Genomic DNA, 19,894 nt, shown 5'->3' on the forward strand with positions numbered 1-19,894 from the left:
TATATATATATATATATATATATATAGTATAGCATGTATAATATTCTTAATATTTATTAAATATTTTCATGTTCCCTTTTTTAATTTGCTTACTTTACTACATAAGACACTTAAAATGTATCCCTAAAGGACACCTGAGTGACTCAGTCGAGTAAACTTCTGTCTTCGACTCAGGTCACGATCCCAGCATTCTGGGATCGAGTCCTGCATCCGGCTCCTTGCTCAGTGGGGAGCCTGCTTCTCCCTCTGCCTGCAGCTCCCCCTGCTTGTGCTCTCTCTTTTTGACAAATAAATAAATAAATAAAATCTTCAAAAGAATAAAATAAAATAAAAATAAAATGTATTCTAAGAATGCTTTTCTCTATTAAAATTTACCAAAAAAGTATCATTTTTATTTTTGCAACTTGGATTAATTCACAATTAATATTCTCCTGAAAGTCACCTTCAGTAGAAAACAGTTCCCTTTACTTTCACAGTATCATTTTATAAGGAGCAAAATGGAATCAGACAGCATGACCTGATCAAATATAATAATTAAAGTAATACCTTTTTGTTTTTAGCAACTTTAATAAAGAATAATATAAAGTCTAGTGTAAATAGCATTCATTAACTGTTTTCTCTTTTACCTGAAGACAGTATAGAGGAAATGAAGGACAGATGCGGGAGCTACAAGATCAGCTTGAAGCTGAGCAGTATTTCTCGGTAAGAATCATTTTTAACACTTGGCTTAAAACAAGGTATTAAGATTTTTAATGTGAACCGTGACTTTTTTCCAGTGACCGTGAAGTGGTTTTCTCCCCCTTTTCATATACCCATCTCTACATTTCATTTCTGAATCTGAGTTCATGGTCTGTGTAAGTTGTAAAGAAATGACCGTTTTTGTGAAATATTTCTAGAATTGCCATCAAACCAAAGCTATATGTAAGACTTCGTTAAGGGTTTTGTTTGCCTGGTAGCAAGCTTGGGTGGTTGGAGTGCCAGTATTTTCATGCTTGGTTCATGTATGCACATTACATTTGTAGGTATAACTGCATACAGTTATAGGTATAGTTAATGCTCAAAAGTTTTGGTCTTGTTTTAGCTCTCTGTATGCACTTCATGCATCTATTTTGCTCTTTTCTCCATAGATGTCATTCTGACTCTTACTGGCTGCAGGCAAGGTTATTTTCACTACTACTTTAACGTCTATAGCCAGTGCTTTGAGATTTTATTGAAGCCTCTGCATTTTTTGTTTCTTTTGATTGCCAAGTTTGTACTCCACCATTTCAACTTAACATTTACCTAGCTTCTCCGTTACTGTTAACACTGGCAGCCTCTTTTCCTGCAAGTCTTAGTGCAGTTAAATGAGAGAGTTTGAGTTGTGCTGATGAACATGCCCTGGAAACCAAGTGAACAGTATTGGAAATGATGATTTCTTTAATAAAGAATCTGAACACTAGTAGAGCTCTACAGAACTTTCACATGTTCAGAGTTTTATGCTGTACTCTGCTCATCTCCTAATAAACATAGTGACTTTCTATTTTTTGCCTATTTCTTTTTTGGCTTGTTAGACTATTACTGAAATATGTTTTTAAATTTTAAAAAATTTGGTATTGTTGAAAAATCTTTCCCTGGGTAGAGATTAACCTTAATTATTCAAAGTATGTAGTACTGACTTCTGCGGAGTGGTCTACAATATCATGCACACTTTCTTGTCCGTGTACTTTCACAGAGTAATCATCTGGTACCTCTTTTATTTACATTCCTGTTGAAATATTTGTATTTTTCCTCCAGAGAAGTGCTGTTTCTTAGAGGGATAAGTAAGTTTACAGTATAAAAGTAATTCTCCACAGCTGTTTGCTGGTCCTTACTATTTTTTTTCCTTATCTTTTATATGAAAAAGGATAGTTTACAAAAAAGACTGTGAAACTGGAAGTTTACTGTGTAATCACAGCACCTGAACACAATATAGGTCTAGTGCTTACTCGTATCTGTTAAATATTTGTTGATGGAGTTGGCAAAAGCCAAATGAATTTTGTTAAGAACCATTGTTCTATGATAAATATATATTATTTGTGTGTTAACAGAATGTTTAATGAATCTCGTTTGTGGTATTTTACTCACGTCTCTCAACCACCTACTCAGTCCCACCTACCCAAAAAGAGAAGTGGTTTTTCTAACATTATTCACTTTAAGAATTGATCTAACATTTAAATGAATAGTGCTTGCTAAGTTTCTTTATAATGTTTTCCAAATCAATATAATATTTAATGTTCTTGAGATGTAATTTCTGCATAATTACTCATAGCCATTTAAAGTGTATGTGTTGATAAGTTTTGACAAATGTGTATACTGTGTGACCACCACCACAATGAACATACAAAACCTTTCCTTCACCATAAATTCCCAGTGGCCCTTTGTAGTCCATCTCCCCACTTACCTCTGTTTGCAGGTAACCACTGATTTTGCTTTCTGTCACTATTGATTATTTTCACCTGTTCCAGAATTGCACATACATGGAATCATGCAGTATATACTCTTTAGCACCTGGGGTTTTTTTTACTCAGCAAAAAAATTTTTTAGGTGTATCATGTCGTTTGTATCAGTAGTTCATTCCTTTTTATTGTTCAGTATGGATACTCCACAATTTTTAAAATTCATCTGTTGATGAACCTCTGGTGGTTTACAATTTGGAAGAAAACTACAATGAAAATTCATGTATAAGATTTTGTGTGGATATATGCTTGCATTTGTCTTGGGTAAATACTTGGGAGTCGAGTTGTTAGATTGTATGTTGTTTAACTTTATAAGAAACTACCAGACTTTTTAAACTCATTAACACTTATTTCTTCTAATCACTTATTTTGCAGACACTTTATAAAACCCAGGTAAAGGAACTTAAGGAAGAAATTGAAGAAAAAAACAGAGAATATTTAAAGAAAATACAAGAGTTACAAAGTGAAAAGTATGTTCATCCATTTTTCTTTAGAACAAGAATCACTGTTGCATCATAGCATTCTTTAAGTTTAAAAATAGAGAGTAGATGTGCCATTATTCAGTTGTGCTATTATTCAGTATAGCAAATAATATTAGGCTAATTCAGAACAAATCAAACTATATTTAGACCAATTTTTCTCTTTGTGGTGAAAAAATCATACCTAAACGCTATGGCAGTTGTACAGGTTCACTAAACTGTGACATTAAACTGTTTTCAGGAGTCTCTCAATCCTTAAACATCTATTTGTATATAAATAGTTCATGCTGTACTTGCAAGTCATCATTTTATGCTAGGTAAAGGTATTTAGGGTCTCCCTCTTAGTATTATTAGGCAGGTTAAGTTCCATTTCATGTCTGCTTAGCACCTTAGAGGAAGACCTAAAGCTATTTAAGTGTAACAACTGCTTATAGCTAGGTGGAACAGACACTAGAACTAGTTTTCTGACATTTTTATATTCTCTTTCCATATAGAAATTTTAAAAATTTAACCATTTTATTGCTGAAACAAAGAAATACATTAAATATTATAACATGCACAGTTTTATGAATTATATAACAAATATCATTATAATTACCACCCATGAAAGAGACAGAACCTTGCTATCCACTTTAAAAGCCCACCGTATTCCCCCTCCGGATTATGCCTTCTTCCCTTCCCACCACTAAATAATCACTGTCCTGACACTTATTTGTTAATGGAACTGGATCATTTTTCCTGTATAGTTTTCCTCAGTGGTACTGATTTTATTGATTTCATTTCCACAGTTGAACATTTTTGTCCTGTGTTTCCTGCAAATCTGTAGTTAAATCTAGAACTGTGCTGTCCAATATGGTAGTCCCTGGTCTTATGTAGCCATTTAAATTTAAACTTTTAATTCATTTAAAGGAAGTTTAAAAATTAGTTTTTCAGGTGTACTAGCCACATTTCAGGTGCTCAACAGTCACGTTTGGCTGGTGTCTATCATATTTGACAACACAGGTATACAGAACATTTCCATCCTCATAGAAAGCTTTATTGGACATCCCTAATTGGGAGTCTTAGTCATATTCAAATCTGATTTATAGAGGGGTGAAGACTACCTCATACATAACTTTGTACTGTCTGTTGCTTCTTTGTTAGCAACCATGGACACTCAGTGCTTAGATCTTTAATATATTTAATGGAGTCTTAGGTAGGAGCAAAGGTGCATTTCCTGATTAGTCTCTGTGACAGTGGTAGACCCCTATTGTACTCTTTTGGCTATCATTTGTATGGTGTCTGCAGTGTAATATGCAATCCCATGTTGTGTGCATTCACTGTGAAGAGGGCACCCAATCGTCTACATACTATATTGTTCCATAGGGTTGATATGTTTGCCCTTGTTTGATCTATTTAAAAGAAACATACTGATTACCTCTACTGTGCTAAGTACTGTGCTTTATGCTGGTGATATAATTATTAGTGAGTTATGGTTCTTACCCTCAAGTACTTCAGAATCTAGTCAGGAGACAAATACAATTAAGGTAGGTGTCTATGACAAAGTGCTAGGGATTGAGAAGGTGGTGTCTTAGAAAACTTCATTCTTTAGAGTGGAGAATGGATTGGAGGCAAAACTGGTGGATACAGAAAGTTGAATTATGTAGCCTTTGGAAAATCTAAATGTAAAATTAGAGTGGAAGTTGACAGTAAAAGGAGAGGCAAGTACATGGGAAAAATAGGAAGTAGAAGCAGTAGGACTTGCAGATTTGAGAGTGTGAGGATAAAAGTTGGGGAAAGGGGCACCTGGGTGGCACAGCGGTTAAGCGTCTGCCTTCGGCTCAGGGCGTGATTCCAGCGTTATGGGATCGAGCCCCACATCAGGCTCCTCTGCTATGAGCCTGCTTCTTCCTCTCGCACTCCCCCTGCTTGTGTTCCCTCTCGCTAGCTGTCTCTATCTCTGTCAAATAAATAAATAAAATCTTTAAAAAAAAAAAAAAAAAAGTTGGGGAAAATTTCAGGTGGGTTCTCAAGTTTCTGACCAGGGCAGTTGGGTTGATGGTATCACTGGTCCCTGAGTTAAGGATTGCCAAGTTTGTGAAATGAGGGAAGACAAGATTTTTTCCATTTCAGACATACTGAATTTGCGGCGCCTATGGGTTGTCCAAAGAGAAATGGTTCCGAAATTGCTTCAAAGCCCCAAGAAAAGATAAGGACTTGAAGCTGATTGGACAGTCATTGTATACTGAAACAGAGATAGATGAGATTTATTAAGGTGATTGTGTATATTAAAGTTTATAAACTCATGAACCTATGGTACCATACATTTAACTAATTTGAAGCTAGTTGGGTATGTTCATTGTGTGAGTTGTGAGTATTATAACAAACTGAGGAATTCATGTCACTTCTAACCACTTGCTGCCACATGGTAACACTGATCCAGTATTTCAAGATCTGGTTCTTCAAGAGAAGCCAGAAATCTGAATTTTTTGTAAAATGTTGGCCCAGATTTATTTTAATTGTATGTCTGGAGGGAGATAGAGGAACACTTACGTGGACTCATTTGACCCTCTCAGGTAACAAGTTGTAACCCCTAGTGTAGGATGAGAAGACGTAAAGGCCGACAATAGACTAGTAGCACCTATACTTCTAAAGAAAGGGCAGAGGAAGGGAAGGTAAGAAGTCACCAGTAATATAAGGAGAAAAGCAGAGTAAGATCACAAAAGCTAGGGGAATAGACTACTACAAAGAAGACAAAGTGATTTAAAGTGCCCATACTCAAAAAGGTCAAGTAAAAAATAAATTGTCCATTATATTTAAGGTTATTAGTTCTTGTTGAGAGCAGTTCCTAAATGGTAATGAGAATGGATACTAAAGTGAAACGAGACATGAATGGTAAGGGTAGAAGTGGAGACCTAGTGTAGACAGTAGCCACATTTACCTCCTTGCAGTTCAACAAACTAGTCCGTTACTCTCCTGCCTCTGGGCTTCTGGACTTGCTCTCCCCCCTTCTGGAACATTTTCCTCTGAGTATCCACATGGCATGCTCGCTCCTTCACTCTCTTCAGGTCTAGGTCTAAATGTCATCTCAGAGGGGCCTTCCCTGAATATCCTTCTTAAAATTGTGCAAACACTCCCCACCCCATTACCTTGCTGCCCAGTTTAGTATTTCCTTACCTGTTTAATTTTTCTCTGTAGCACTTATCCCTTCCCAATATATTATAGAGTTTACTGACTTATTTTACTTACTATTTTCCTTGCTAGAACTTAAGCTCAGTGAAGGAAGGAATTTTTAAATGTTTTGTCCTTAACTCTGTTTCACTGCTGTATGTGTAGCACCTGGAATTGTACCTAGAACATACTAGATGGTCAGTAAATATTTGTTAAATTAGAAAATTCAAGAAATGTGGTCGTTGAAGCAAGGGGATAGAGCAGTAGCTAGAGGAGAAGTTGAAAGAGAGCCATTTCTTTTTAAAGATAGCAGAAATTTTAGCATATTTAAATGAGACATGGGAAGGAAATCAAAGTGGGAAAAGTTGCACATTTATTCATTGATTGAAACAAAATTTCTGAGCACTTTTTATGTGCTGGAGACTTCTCGGCATTTGGAATACAGCAGTGAACAAGAACAAAGCTCCTGCTTATAATCTTATAACCTAGAAGAAAAAGGAGTGGTTGATAAATTGATTTCGCTAAGGAGACAGGAGAATAAAGGTGACAGATTGGTCTTGGGCATTAGTAAAGACAGGTCTTTTATTTATGGAGAGCTGTGAAGGAAGTCTGGATGGTTATAGTTGCAGACAGTTTTACCCTGAACCATCTCATTGTTTCTTGCTTTCTCTTACACAGTTGCGTAGCCAGGGTTCGAACTATAATTTGGGATAAATAGGTTCTCTGGTATTTTAATATATAACTTAAATACATTTATCTGACCTTGATACAAAGCAGTAAGCCCAGGTAAGGATAATCTATCAGTCTGAAGCCTTGTGTTATAATAGTTCAGAACTACCCCTAGGATTATAGACTTAGCATTGGCAGTACTTCCTATCTTTTCCTAACGTACTAACTTCCCTACACTTTGAGATAACTCTTTCATATCTTCTCCTTTCTCCTCAGATCTCAGCAACCTGTCCTCATCCTCACACTCAACAAATGGCCTTGCATCCTAGAATTAGAGAATTTCTACTCTGTCCCACCCTCACAGCTACTAACCTATCTGCCTCTGTACCTATAAATCCTGCCTTCCTTCTGATTGATGTAAATGAACAAAATGTGCTTTTAACCACCTCGATCCCATCCCTTTCTTCCTACTTAAGAATATGACTCCAGGAATCCTGACCTTTCCTACGTCCATTTTTTCCTTTGTATAGTCGTTCTTGTTGTTATCTAAACATACAGGTAAACATCTTTGTAAAAAATAACCATCTGTTAAGTGCATTTTACTTCCAGCTACCATCCTATTTTTCTGCTTCCTTTTGTGGCAAACTTCTTTGAAAGGTGACATACCATTTATATTCAGGTCCTCTTCTCCCTTTCTCTCTCTAGCTCATTCCAGACTTTTGCACTCATCACACTACCAAAATAACCCTTCTCAAGGTTACTGATGACTTCCTAATAGTTAAAGACAGTAGTCAGTTCTTAGTCCTTAACCTTATTTAACAGTAGCAGTTGACATAGTTGATTACTTTCTCTTGATAAAATTTCTTCACTTGGCTTCTGTGACACCACATGGTATTTTTTCTTATTGAACTGGCTACTCTTAACCTCCTTTGCTCCTTTGTCCCTTCCCCTCTCTGAGACCTTTAAAGTTTGGAGGACCCAAGGGATCACTCTTTCCTTGTTCTCATCCAGCCTTATGGCTTTAAATAGTATCAGTGTACAAGCACATTCTCCCCTGAATTTCAGACTTGTATGTCCAGCTGTCTGTATGACTCCACTTGAGTGTTTAATAAGCATCTCATTTTTAACATGTCAGAAAAGATTCCTGATTCCCTTACCTTGCCAACCTGCTTCTCCCTATTTTCCCCATTTCGATATTAGCAATTCTGTTATTTCCAGTTGTTTAAATAAAAAACCTTGAAATTATCCTAGGCTGCTTTTTTTCTTATACTCTGTATGCAGTCCATTAATAAATCTTCCTGGCTGTAATTTAAAAGTATATCCAGTATGGTGACTAACATAATATAATAAAAAAAATTATTAAATTTAAAAAAAAGTATATCCAGAATCTGACCAGTTCTCACCACTGGTACCATTTCCCAGCCTGATCCATACTGCCATCATCTCCAATTTTGGTACTTTCATTAGCCTCCTAGTTGATATCCTTGCTTCTGCCATTGTCCCCCAGCAGTATGATCTTAATACCGCAGCCAGAATGATCTTTTTAAAACAATACTCAGAGTAAAAGCCAAAGTTCCCTATACTGTCTTAGAAAACATTACAAGGTCTATTCTCTCTCCCCACTTCTCTTAATACATTTCTCACAACTTTCCTTCATCTCTTACTTCACTCACATTAGCTTCTTTCAGACCAAACTTAGGGCATTTGTTATTAGATGTTTCTTCCACCTTAACACTGTATTTTCCAATAACCTGCATAACTCACTCCCTTACTTCCTTCATATCTCTTCTCACATGTCTTCTTAGCAGAGAGGCCTCCTTGATCACCCTATATAACATATCACATTCACAGCCTCTTCTACCTTTTTTGTTTTATTGTGTTCTCTGTGGCATTGCTATATATTACTTGTTCATTTTTTAAATTGCCTGTTTTACCCCACTAATATATGCTTCCTCAGGGCAGAGACTTTGTTACTACTATATGTCTTAATTTAGACAATGGTGTTTGGCACATAGTAAACATTTAGGTAAATTTTTTTGGACAAATGAATGAATATCCTTTTTTTTTTTCTTTTTTGTATTTAGTATATGTCCCCTCCTTAGGCCTGAGACAGAAAATTCATTTGTATTATTTCCTTAGTAAAAAATAGATGGAAGTCATTCATTTATTCACTTAGCAAACATTTATTGAGCACCTACCATATACGGGGGAGATGCAGTTATGACTCAGATAGTTTATTGAACAGAAGTCCTTTAGGAAGAGCAAGCAAACTGGAATGATGTGGTCCTGGTCTGAATGTCAGTTCCAAAAAGCTTTAAAGTATAATTCCCAAGGAGCATTCCTAGAATAGTGTATAGTGGTTTACAAATATATTTATAAGTTGTGATGATCTCATAACATTTTGGAACTGAAAAGGACCTCAAAAATCATTTAGTTTAACTCTCTCATTTACAGATTTGATTAAATTGAGCTGTAGGAAATGTAAGAAATTTGCCCAATGTCCTTACCCAATAGTGAAGAACAGGGATAAGGGTCAAGGTCTGGCCTCCTGGTTTACAAGCCTATTACTTTTCCTGTGTCCCATGCTACCTTCCATTCTAAATCCACAACAAGTTCCTTTTCAAAAGGAGACTGCTTGCCATTGCTTTACCACCTTTTCTTAGTTAAGCACAACAGCAGGTATGGGATTAAAGAGTTCTTTACTTTTATAGTTTTTCAGAGTATTAGAGGGTAAATTTATTACTTTTATAAGAATTTTTGCATTGGATTTGAATAATGGATTTTATTTTAAGCAATAAAATACTTAATTCTTATTGTTTAATTATAGTTGTCTTCTTAAGCATATCATTAAGTTGGAAGAATAACTGAATTTCTTTATATCCGTTTCTCTTACAAATCCGTTGCAGAGAAACTCTTGCTACTCAGTTGGATCTAGCAGAAACAAAAGCTGAGTCTGAGCAATTGGCTCGAGGGCTTCTGGAAGAACAGTATTTTGAATTAAGCCAAGAAAGCAAGAAAGCTGCTTCCAGAAATAGGCAAGAGATTACAGATAAAGATCATACTGTTAGTCGGGTAAGTTTTATGACTGAAACTTACCTAAATCAAAATAGGTCACATCTTAAAAGTGTTAGGGTGAGTATGTGTGCATATGTATTTACTTTGACTTTACTTAAACACAGTGTTCAGTCTGTACTTAATGTATAAAATAGTTTATATAATCCAAAACCATTGTTAATGACTGAAATTCTTATTCAGTGTAATGTTTTTTCTTTCTGGCTATAGATCTTAATATATTTTATGTGAAAAAAATGCTTGAGTTAAATTCATTTGTTGTATTATCTTAATACATTGCAACTGACTTTGTGGCCAGAATTCTATAAAACTCAGAGAAACTGTTTTGAGATGAGGAATTCTTTATGGATATCTACAAATTAATTCTAGAAAACCAGTACTACAGTTACCTATTCCTGAAATTTATACTATTGCCTATATAGATCATGGGGATTGAAAGGGAAGATAGATTTTTCTTTTGAAGTTACAATCAGGTGCTTTGGTATAAGTAGTCCTGGGTTTGAATCTTAGCTTTGCCTCTAAGAAGTTATGTGGTCTTGGCAATTCACGTTACTTCCTTAGCCTCAGATTCTCCGTCTGTAAAACAGAAGTAATACCACAGTGCCTCGCTGGCTCAGTCAATACAGCATGTGACTCTTGATTTTGGGGTTGTGAGTGTGAGTCCCACGTTGGGGGTAGAGTTTATTTAAAAAAAAGAAAGAAAGAAATAATACCTATTCCACAAGATTCTTATGAAGGTTGAATGAAATATATTTGAATTTAAGTATATCCACATGTGTTAAACCAGTAACCAGGCATTTTTATATATATAAAGCAGTGTAAGACTAGCAAAGTGAATGTAACTTAAATCTTTGTGTTTTGTTAAGCTTGAAGAAGCAAACAGCATGTTAACCAAAGATATTGAATTATTAAGAAAAGAAAATGAAGAGCTAACTGATAAAATGAGGAGGGCAGAGGAAGGTACGTAAGTTTTTTTGTTTCTCTTTTTTTTTTAAATGTTTAATCAAGTTCAGAGGTAAATCTTGAGCTATTTATATTGTGTGTTAGGTTTTTGAAATATTTGTTTTCATATGTTAAATAACTTCTGTAGCCTTAAGGAATTATCTTAGTAGAACTTAAATGTTCTCATCCCCAAAAATGGTAAATATGTGAGGTGATGGATGTGTTAATTAACTCGATGGGAGAATCCTTTCGTGATGTATACATATATAAAATCATCATGTTGTACAACTTAAGTATCTTACAATATTTATTTATTTGGCTCAGTAAAGCCAAACAAAAAAGAATTATCTTAATTAAGTTACTAAAAGTTATGTAGTGTATAATAATTTGGATAATTAAGAACATTGTTAATTTGGAACATAATTTAATGTCATATAATAACACTTTATGTAATTTATTAACAGAATATAAATTGAAGAAGGAGGAGGAGATTAGTAATCTTAAGGCTGCCTTTGAAAAGAATATCAATACAGAAAGAACCCTTAAAACACAGGTATATATACTCTTTCAGCCTTTTCCATATGTTTGTATTTGAATATCATATATTCAGAAGTTAATATTTGTTTTTTGTGTACTTTTTCTTAAAACTTAGGTTATAATGTTCAAACTTTTCATTGGAACAAATAATGTAATATTCTTTCTTCATTAAATTAGAAGACTTTTTCAGGAAATTGGATTTCAGTTGAGTTAAGAAAGAACATGTGAGAGAGAGAGAGAGAGATGGAATAGTACTCAGCCATAAAAAAGGAATGAAATCTTACCATTGGCAACCATAGGGATAGAACTGTAGTGTATTATGCTAAGCGAAATAAGTCAGAGAAAGACAAATACCATTAGATTTCGCTGATATGTGGAATTTAAGGAAAAAAACAGATGAGCATAGGGGAAAGAAAAAAAAAGAGAGAAAGGGACACAAACCGTAAGAGAGATTCTTAACTATAGAGAAAATACTTAGGGTTGATAGAAAGGAGGTAGGGGGTGGGCTAAATGGGTGACAGGCATTGCGGAGGACACTTGTGATGAGCACACTTGTGATGAGTCCAGGTGTTATGTGTAAGTGATGAGTCACTAAATTCTACTCCTGAAACTAATGTTATACTATATGTTAACTAACTAGAATTTAAATAAAATCTTGAAATTGAAAAAAAAAGGAAAAAGTAGCTTGTCCAATCATTGACTAGTAAGAACATATTTTAGATTGTACAGAAGACCTATAGTTGACAGTAGGAAAATTTAATGAAGGGAAAACACTTACTAAAGCCAAAAGAGAAGAACTGGGAACAAATAAGAAACTATAGGGGTGGCTGTATGATTTGCTCTGTATTTAATGATGCAGCTAGATCAGATTTTTACACTAAAACTCCATGTCTTATCGTTTTACTAAGTTATCCCGTAGTTTAAATTCTTCATAAGGTATTGTGTACCTCAGTTGATTTTCATGGTAAAATAACTATTTTTTACCTTTTTTTTTTTTTTTAAGATTTTATTTATTTATTTGCCAGAGAGAGAGCACGTGCTGCACCAGCAGGGGGAGCGGCAGGCAGAGGGATAAACAGGCTCCCATGAGCAAGGGGCCCGATGCAGGACACGATCCCAGAAGGCAGACACTTAACAGACTGAGCCACCCAGGCATCCCAATATTTTTTACTTTTTTATTACACTATTATAATAGCTTCTTACCACTTATCTACTCTCCCTCTCAGCAATTTTTCATGTTGCAGCCAGATTAATCTTTAAAAAATTCACTTAATATCTGTTGAAAACCTTCAATGGAAGTTCTACTTACCTTTATATAGAGAGACCATGAAGATAAAGATTGACGTTTATTACACAAAAATTCAAGTCTCTGGAGCCCAAAACAACATAAGTTGAAAGGAAAAAACTAAGTAGAATATTATAGCAAATATAGATAAATATAAAGAGTATCTACAAATTTAAAAAAGGCAATTTAATATGAAGGGAAAAAGTAAGGGGCATTTGAGAGAAAAGGAAACAGTAAAGAATTTTAAAAAGCTCAACTATAACAATAAACCAAGAAATAGAAATTAAAGTAATAACAAGGTCTCTTTTTGACAAATGGGCACATTTAAATGAGATATGATACTAGTATTTGGCAAGAACATGGGGAAAGTTTGTATAGTTTTTGAGGGAGTAAACTATGATAATTAACAGACTAACACATTTTTAATGTGCATATTCTTTGACCTAGTAACTGCACATTTAGGAATTTATCCCATATAAAAAACTCTAAAAATGCTCAAAAGAAATATATACAAATGTAATTACTGCAACAATATTATTTTTAATGATGAAAAGTAAAATTAACCCAGCCACCCATCAGCATAGTATTGACAAATCATAATATTGACAAATCAAATGACAAAGGAGCCATTAAAAATAAATAGGGGCACCTGGGTGGCTCAGTAGGTTAAGTGTCTGCCTTCGTCTCAGGTCATGATCCCCGACTCCTGGGATCAAGTACCACATCAGGTTCCCTGCTCAGTGGGGAGCCTGCTTCTCCTTCTCCCTCTGCAGCTCCCCCTGCTTCTCTCTCTCTCTCTGTCAAATAAATTTTTTTAATAAAGTAAATGAAATAGATATATATACATAATGACATGGGGAAATAATATTTCCCATTGCATATGATACAGTATCAAATCTAAACAAGTCACAGCACAGAATGTACAGCATGATTCCATTTTTAAATTTAAGTATATTTGTAATCAGCTTATATACATAGGGAAAAGTTGAGAAGGGTATACACCCAGCAGATTGAAAGAAGAGACTTTGGTAGAGTGCTTTTCACTTCCTTCATAATATATTTCTGAATTTGATTTTTCTTGTAATAAATGTTAGATTTAATATTAGAAGAAAACGAATATGTATTACAAGTTCAGTGAAGTTAAGTTTTTACTGCATTAAAAAATTTATGGGCTTCTCATCCTAGGTAGGACCAAATCTACATGGAAATGATAGTGGCTCAGGCTTTTTTCTATTTTAATGGAAAAATCTTTGGGTTTTGTTTTTTGTTTTTTTAACATCATTGCAGAAAATACCATGACTTATGTTTTAGTTTATGTAGCTTAATGTCACATGCTTTTAACACTTCTGTCTCATTTTGAATATATTCTTTGCTCTGGCAAAAGGGGTTGGCCTCAACTAACATTTACGTTCCCTCTCACATTTAAAAGGACCTCAGTATTGCCTAGTCTGGTACTCTGTTTGCTTACTTTCCTACTTGTCTAAAGGAAAAAAATTATCTTGGGTCTTATTGCCTGTGTATTGTTTCATCTGATTGTAATGCCATTTTGGCTCTCCTTGACTACTCTATTTAATACTGTTTCTTCTTTGCTTATCCAAATCCTGTTTGTCTTTTTAAGAAATATATGTGGACACATATGCTGGTACATCAGGAAGCCATCCCTGACCTCCCAAGTCTCAGTTAGGTACTTCTCCCATAGCATTCTTGCTTGCCTCTTTTCTTTTTTCTCAACACTCTGTACTATAATGCTTGCTTGTCTGGCTCCTCCACCAGACTAGGATGCCTTTGGGGCATAACTGTATACTCTATTTTTTTTTTAAAAGATATATTTATTTGAGAGAGAGAGCACAAGCAGGAGGGGCAGAGGGAGAAAGAATCCCAAGCAGACTCCACACTGAACGCAGAGCCTGATCCTGGGCTCTATCCCACGATCCTGAGATCACAACCTGAGCCAAAACCAAGAGTCAGAGGCCCAACCACCTGTGCCACCCAGGCGCCCCGTATATTCTGTTTTTCTATCTAGTCCCAATCAAAGTGCCTACATACAGTATAACAAGTGCTGAATAATTGTTGAATGATAAATGGATTTTTGCAAGCCTATTTGGTTCTTATATTTGAACGAGATAAAACAATAATAGTCACTCATGCTACCGGTTATCATGTCCCAACCTTCATTAGGTTCTTATTCTCATACACAGAGTCCTGCTTCCTGATTTTGAAGGAAAAAAATATATTTTAGTGGAGATTTAAATTAGATGGCTATGATATAAATCTTTATTAATAATATTTTAATATTTTAATAGGCTGTTAACAAGTTGGCAGAAATAATGAATCGGAAAGATTTTAAAATTGATAGAAAGAAAGCTAATACACAGGATTTGAGAAAGAAAGAAAAGGAAAATCGAAAGCTGCAACTGGAACTCAACCAAGAAAGAGAGAAATTCAACCAGATGGTAGTGAAACATCAGAAGGAACTGAATGACATGCAAGCGGTAAGGTTTGTGTGTGTGTGTGTGTGTGTGTGTGTGTGTGTGTAGGATTATTTTCTTAATTTGTCATTGCTATTTATACCTATTATCTATTGATCTTATCTAGATTTTTTTGTGTAAAAATGCATGTTCAGGTTTGTAGTCTCCACAATTTGATCATTATTACTCTGATATGAACCGTGACCTTGAAAAACTAGAAAGCTAGTCTGTTGCCTGTTAACCATGATAATTTGAGTAATTTTTACCCATTAGCATTTGCTTAATTAGAGATGCTGCATTGAGAGAAACAACCAAGGGTTTGCCTCTTTGGCTTTACACTGAAATGGAGTTACGACTAGGATAGTATTAACTATAGTTGAGATAGAGGATTTGAAGCATTATAGTTTTTTTTTGTTTTCTCTAATCAGGACTCACTTTTCAGAAATCAAAATATCAAACTACTTTCTTGATATTTCCTGCCTCATTAATAGCACAAAATTGAGAACATGGTCTCTGGACTTAGACTGACTTGGATACAAGCACTGACTATCATTTATGGTTTTACCTTCCCGGGAAGCTTTCTGTATCTTTTAAACTGTTCTCATTTGGAGCCATAGAAGCATTTCCTATTGTTTTAACAGGTGTTTGATGTTCGTTTTTTGATGCTTTATATTTATTTATTTATTTTGAGAGAGGGAGGGGGGCACAGCAGAGGAAGAGGAGAAAGAGAATCTTAAGCAGGCTCCACGCCCGGCACAGAGCCTGATGCAGGGCTCGATCTCACGACCCTAAGATCATGTCCTGAGCCAAAATCAAGAGTTGAATGCTTAACCAACTGAGCTACCTGGGTGCCCCAGCTGCTTTGTATTGAAAAAAATAAAAACAAAAAATTTGTTTATAGCAAGGAGAAAAGGAGGTTACCCAAGCAACGCATTACTGTGGAAGAGCATTTTTACAATTGTATCAGAATCTAGTAGTGAGCATTCATGAAGTTTACAGTAATTTTTTAGTAAGAGCAATTTTAAATTCTGTATCATTTATAGTTCCATTAATTCTTAATTTCTTAATGTTGGAAATTTGATATTGATTTTTTTTGTATTATCTTGGTACTTTTCAAAAATAGCAATTGGTAGAAGAATGTACACATAAGAATGAGCTTCAGATGCAATTGGCTAGCAAAGAGAGTGATATTGAGCAATTGCGTGCTAAACTTTTGGACCTTTCGGATTCTACAAGTGTTGCTAGTTTTCCTAGTGCTGATGAAACTGATGGAAACCTTCCAGGTAAGAATATTTCTATTCATTCAGGTTTGCTTAAATGCCATGGAAACTTATGTTTCTTTCATTTAGCTTTCTACCCTTTGTCATTTTTTTCCATGGATCCCTCTTAAGAAATTTGTTTCTGACAACCAAAGTCTGATTATGTTTGCATTTTATAGAATAAAAGCAGTCAAAAGAAATCTTAGGCTATTAAAATAAATCTGAGAGGCTCTACCAGAATAGAAATCTGAAGAACTTTATGACCCTATGAACGCCTAACTCCATGGTGAAAGTTGAAGCTGCTGCTTATACCTTTCACTATTTAAAGAAAATTATATGTTTTCATGAGTAGCAGCTCTTTAATGTTTATTTTTTGTTTTTGTATTTTTTTGTGCAAAAACTAAGAACTGTGCCTAATGATCAGAACCACAGCAGCCTATATAGAGAACTTTCTAATGTATTATGATAAACTTTGGTCAGACTTTAAGTTTCAAATTTAGAGAAATAGATAAAAAGGATTGAGAGAGATGCAGTGAGGGGGCAGAGTCAATTAAAGGCAAAAGTGAGTATGTAGGATTTCGGACTTTTTTTCTGTCTTTTTTTTTTTTCCAGTAGAGAATAAATTAAAAAATAAATACCATTCTTGGGTTTATTGTAGTGTAAGTTATAGTACATTTATATTTTTTTAACAGACGTAAGCAGTACACATAAGTTCAATTTAGGAATGAATAAGGTATAAATACTTATGCACACACACAATTGACATACTAAATATCCTTTGTTCAAGGTTTTGAAAGTTTTGTTCACATGGTCATAAACTTGAAAATCGATTTTAATTTGTGTATTTCCTGAATAATGTGTTAGATTTAACTCTTGTATACCATGTAACCTCTGCCTTCCTTCTTTTGTGTCTTTGCTAGCCCCAAATCAGATATCTGAGAAGGGCAAGGAGTGAAATTTCTTATTACAATGGTCAAGGAGTTCCTTCTGTTTTCCCATTATTGGTTTTCTGAAACCTCCCGCCTCTTGAGAATTTTGTAGGTGCATGTCTTTTATCAGAGGATCACTTTGGATTTAACAAGAACCTCTTGCTTCAGCTGTTGTTCGAAAATCTTTCAAAAGTTAGATTTAATCATCAGAGTATAACTTTTAGGGGTGTTTGGCTACATTCGTCAGATTGTTGAACTGAATTGTAGCTTAGAGTCCCTCTTCATTAACCCCAAGCTATTTCTTGAGTTATTTAGTAAAGGAATTCTTAGTCTATTTAAATATCCTGACCAGGTTTTTTGTCTTTATTCCACCCATTTCCCTTTAACTTTGACTATAATGTCTTACTATGTGTGCCTTGGTTTTCTTTGTATTAAGTTAAACATTTCAGAGACTTTATTGGTGAATATTATTTAGAAAAAATTGAATGGAATGATGAGTTTGGGGCACATCTACAGAGGAGGCAGGTGATTAGTTTTGTCTGCCGTCCTGGCTTATTCAAGAAAGCTAAACTCAGAGGATGATCAGATGGTTTGATTGGCAGACTTAAGTTAGGGATCCATTTAGATTTCAGAATCCTGACCTAAAAACTCCACTTAGGAATCAGTCAGCAAAGAAGCTGTAAAATGTTGCTACTGGCTCCATTCAGAGTTGTATTACTTAAAATAGCTGTGTATTTTCAGAGATTTTGTTGTTAGGGTTTTCAAAGTTCAGACCAAATGAAGGAAAAAATAATACTGGTGGCCATTCTTCATTGCTGTAAAAGGAGACCAGTCAGGTATCCCTTTCTCTTATTACCGTGCTCTTTCTTAGTCTTGAAACTTTACATACAAAGATCTCTATAGTGCTAATTTTCATACTGTATGTAGAAAGTAATGGATAATCTTTATCAGTGTTTTTTTTTTTAACCCCTTTTTGCGTCAGATGTTTTGCTGGTAAATTGAAAATCTGTTCTAAATCTACCATTTACTAGATACTTAAAAATGGGCATGGGCAAATAAAGTTAAGGTTTTGCAGTCATATCTAGGAAGAACTGTTAAAGAATTATGATAGTCACTCTTAATTTAAGAGAGTTACATATGATTCAGGTATCTAAAATTTTTGAAGATAATGATTAATGATCAATTTTACTTAGTTTAGAAAATTAGTTAATTAAACAACAGGCTGAAAAGAGAGAACTTTGAATGGAATACATTTATTCAACAGTTAAAATAAAGGCCTTTTGAAATATGGATCATATTTTTATCCCAATTAGATGGGATAAAATTTTTTTGTTTTGTTTTGTTTTAAGATTTATTTATTTACTTTAGAGAGAGCGTGAGTGCACATGCAGGTGGAGAGCAGGGGGAAGGGCAGAGAGAGAGGGAGACTGAGGTGAGGCTCAGTCCCAGGACCCTGAGATCATAACCTGAGCTGAAACCAAGATTTGGATGCTTAACCAGCTAAGTCACCCAGGTGTCTTGACATGGTTTTTTTGTTTGTTTTCTTTTTTTTTCCCCGAGAAGTTGGATGGATCAGGGCACTTGGGTGGCTCAGTCGGTTAAGCATCTGCCTTCTGCTCAGGTCATGATCCCAGAGTCCTGGGATCAAGCCCTATGGCGGGCTCTCTGCTCAGAAGGGAGCCTGCTTCTCCCTCTCCCTCAGCCTGCTACTCCCCCTACTTGTGCTCTTTCTCTCTCTCTGTCAAATAAATAAATAAAATCTTAAAAAAAAAAAAGTTGGGTGGATGAACTGATAATATGACTTATGGATTTCATCATTCAATATAAAGATTCTCATGTAATTATCATGTCTATCTAGAACTAAGCCTCTATAACCTTCTTAGTGGTCATCTTGTCCTTAACTAGATGAAATCTCTAAGTTCCCCAGTTCTAAGAAAACTTAGAAAAAGATGATCTGTCGTACATTACTTTGAAGTTCTTAAAATCACTCTTAGTCTCCTAATTCTTTTATATCTTCATCCCCCTTTTGGTTCTGTTGCAAGTTGTGTCTTAGCACACTATAAATATAAAGGTTACACTTGGGTTAAGATTTGCCTGTTGCCTCGATGACAAAAAGACTAACATGATAACTGCCTCTCCTCCCTTGTTCTTTTGAACCATTGACCTGATAATCTGAAAGAATGTAAAAGTAGATGAAGCACTAGGAAAAATACTTGATATCAACATTCTATCAATATTCATTATATCTTATGGATTATCTGCATCATTCTCTTTCCATCTAGCTTTATCTCAGTCTCTGTAATTTAAACCTGTAAATAGTGGATTTCTTAGTGTGTTTCCAAGTATTTGAGTATATGAGAGCTTCTGACTTGCCCAAATCTAATCAATGGTTTGGAGATACTGCATCTGAATTCTTGAGCATTGATTAATTTCATTTTTTATATCATTTCTGAATATAATTAAAATATTCTGGGATGGTTCCTTAGCTGTGTTTCTTAAGCAGTATGTGTTTATCCAGGTAAACTTTGGTAGCCTTCAGCAGTTAGCTTTGATGTTTAAACTGGCTGTATTGGATATTGATTTATATATAGTTAGCCTCTTCGTCTCTTATTAGGTAAAGGAATCAATTG

General features: G+C 34.8%; 1 protein-coding gene across 3 annotated transcripts in view; it reads left to right on the plus strand.

Annotated features, from left to right (window-relative positions):
* Positions 1-19,894, plus strand: part of ROCK1 (Rho associated coiled-coil containing protein kinase 1) — a 142,523-nt gene that overhangs the window by 110,737 nt on the left and 11,892 nt on the right. For all 3 annotated transcript variants that reach the window (XM_008690553.2, XM_040632674.1, XM_040632675.1), the window contains exons 21-27: positions 633-702; positions 2,850-2,944; positions 9,679-9,844; positions 10,711-10,804; positions 11,251-11,339; positions 14,912-15,100; positions 16,200-16,359. In XM_008690553.2, the coding sequence (XP_008688775.2) occupies positions 633-702; positions 2,850-2,944; positions 9,679-9,844; positions 10,711-10,804; positions 11,251-11,339; positions 14,912-15,100; positions 16,200-16,359 (863 nt within the window). The remainder of the gene's footprint in view (positions 1-632; positions 703-2,849; positions 2,945-9,678; positions 9,845-10,710; positions 10,805-11,250; positions 11,340-14,911; positions 15,101-16,199; positions 16,360-19,894) is intronic.

The sequence above is a fragment of the Ursus maritimus genome, unplaced genomic scaffold (assembly GCF_017311325.1).
Source record: "Ursus maritimus isolate PB19 unplaced genomic scaffold, ASM1731132v1 scaffold_18, whole genome shotgun sequence".
Lineage (NCBI taxonomy): Eukaryota > Metazoa > Chordata > Mammalia > Carnivora > Ursidae > Ursus > Ursus maritimus.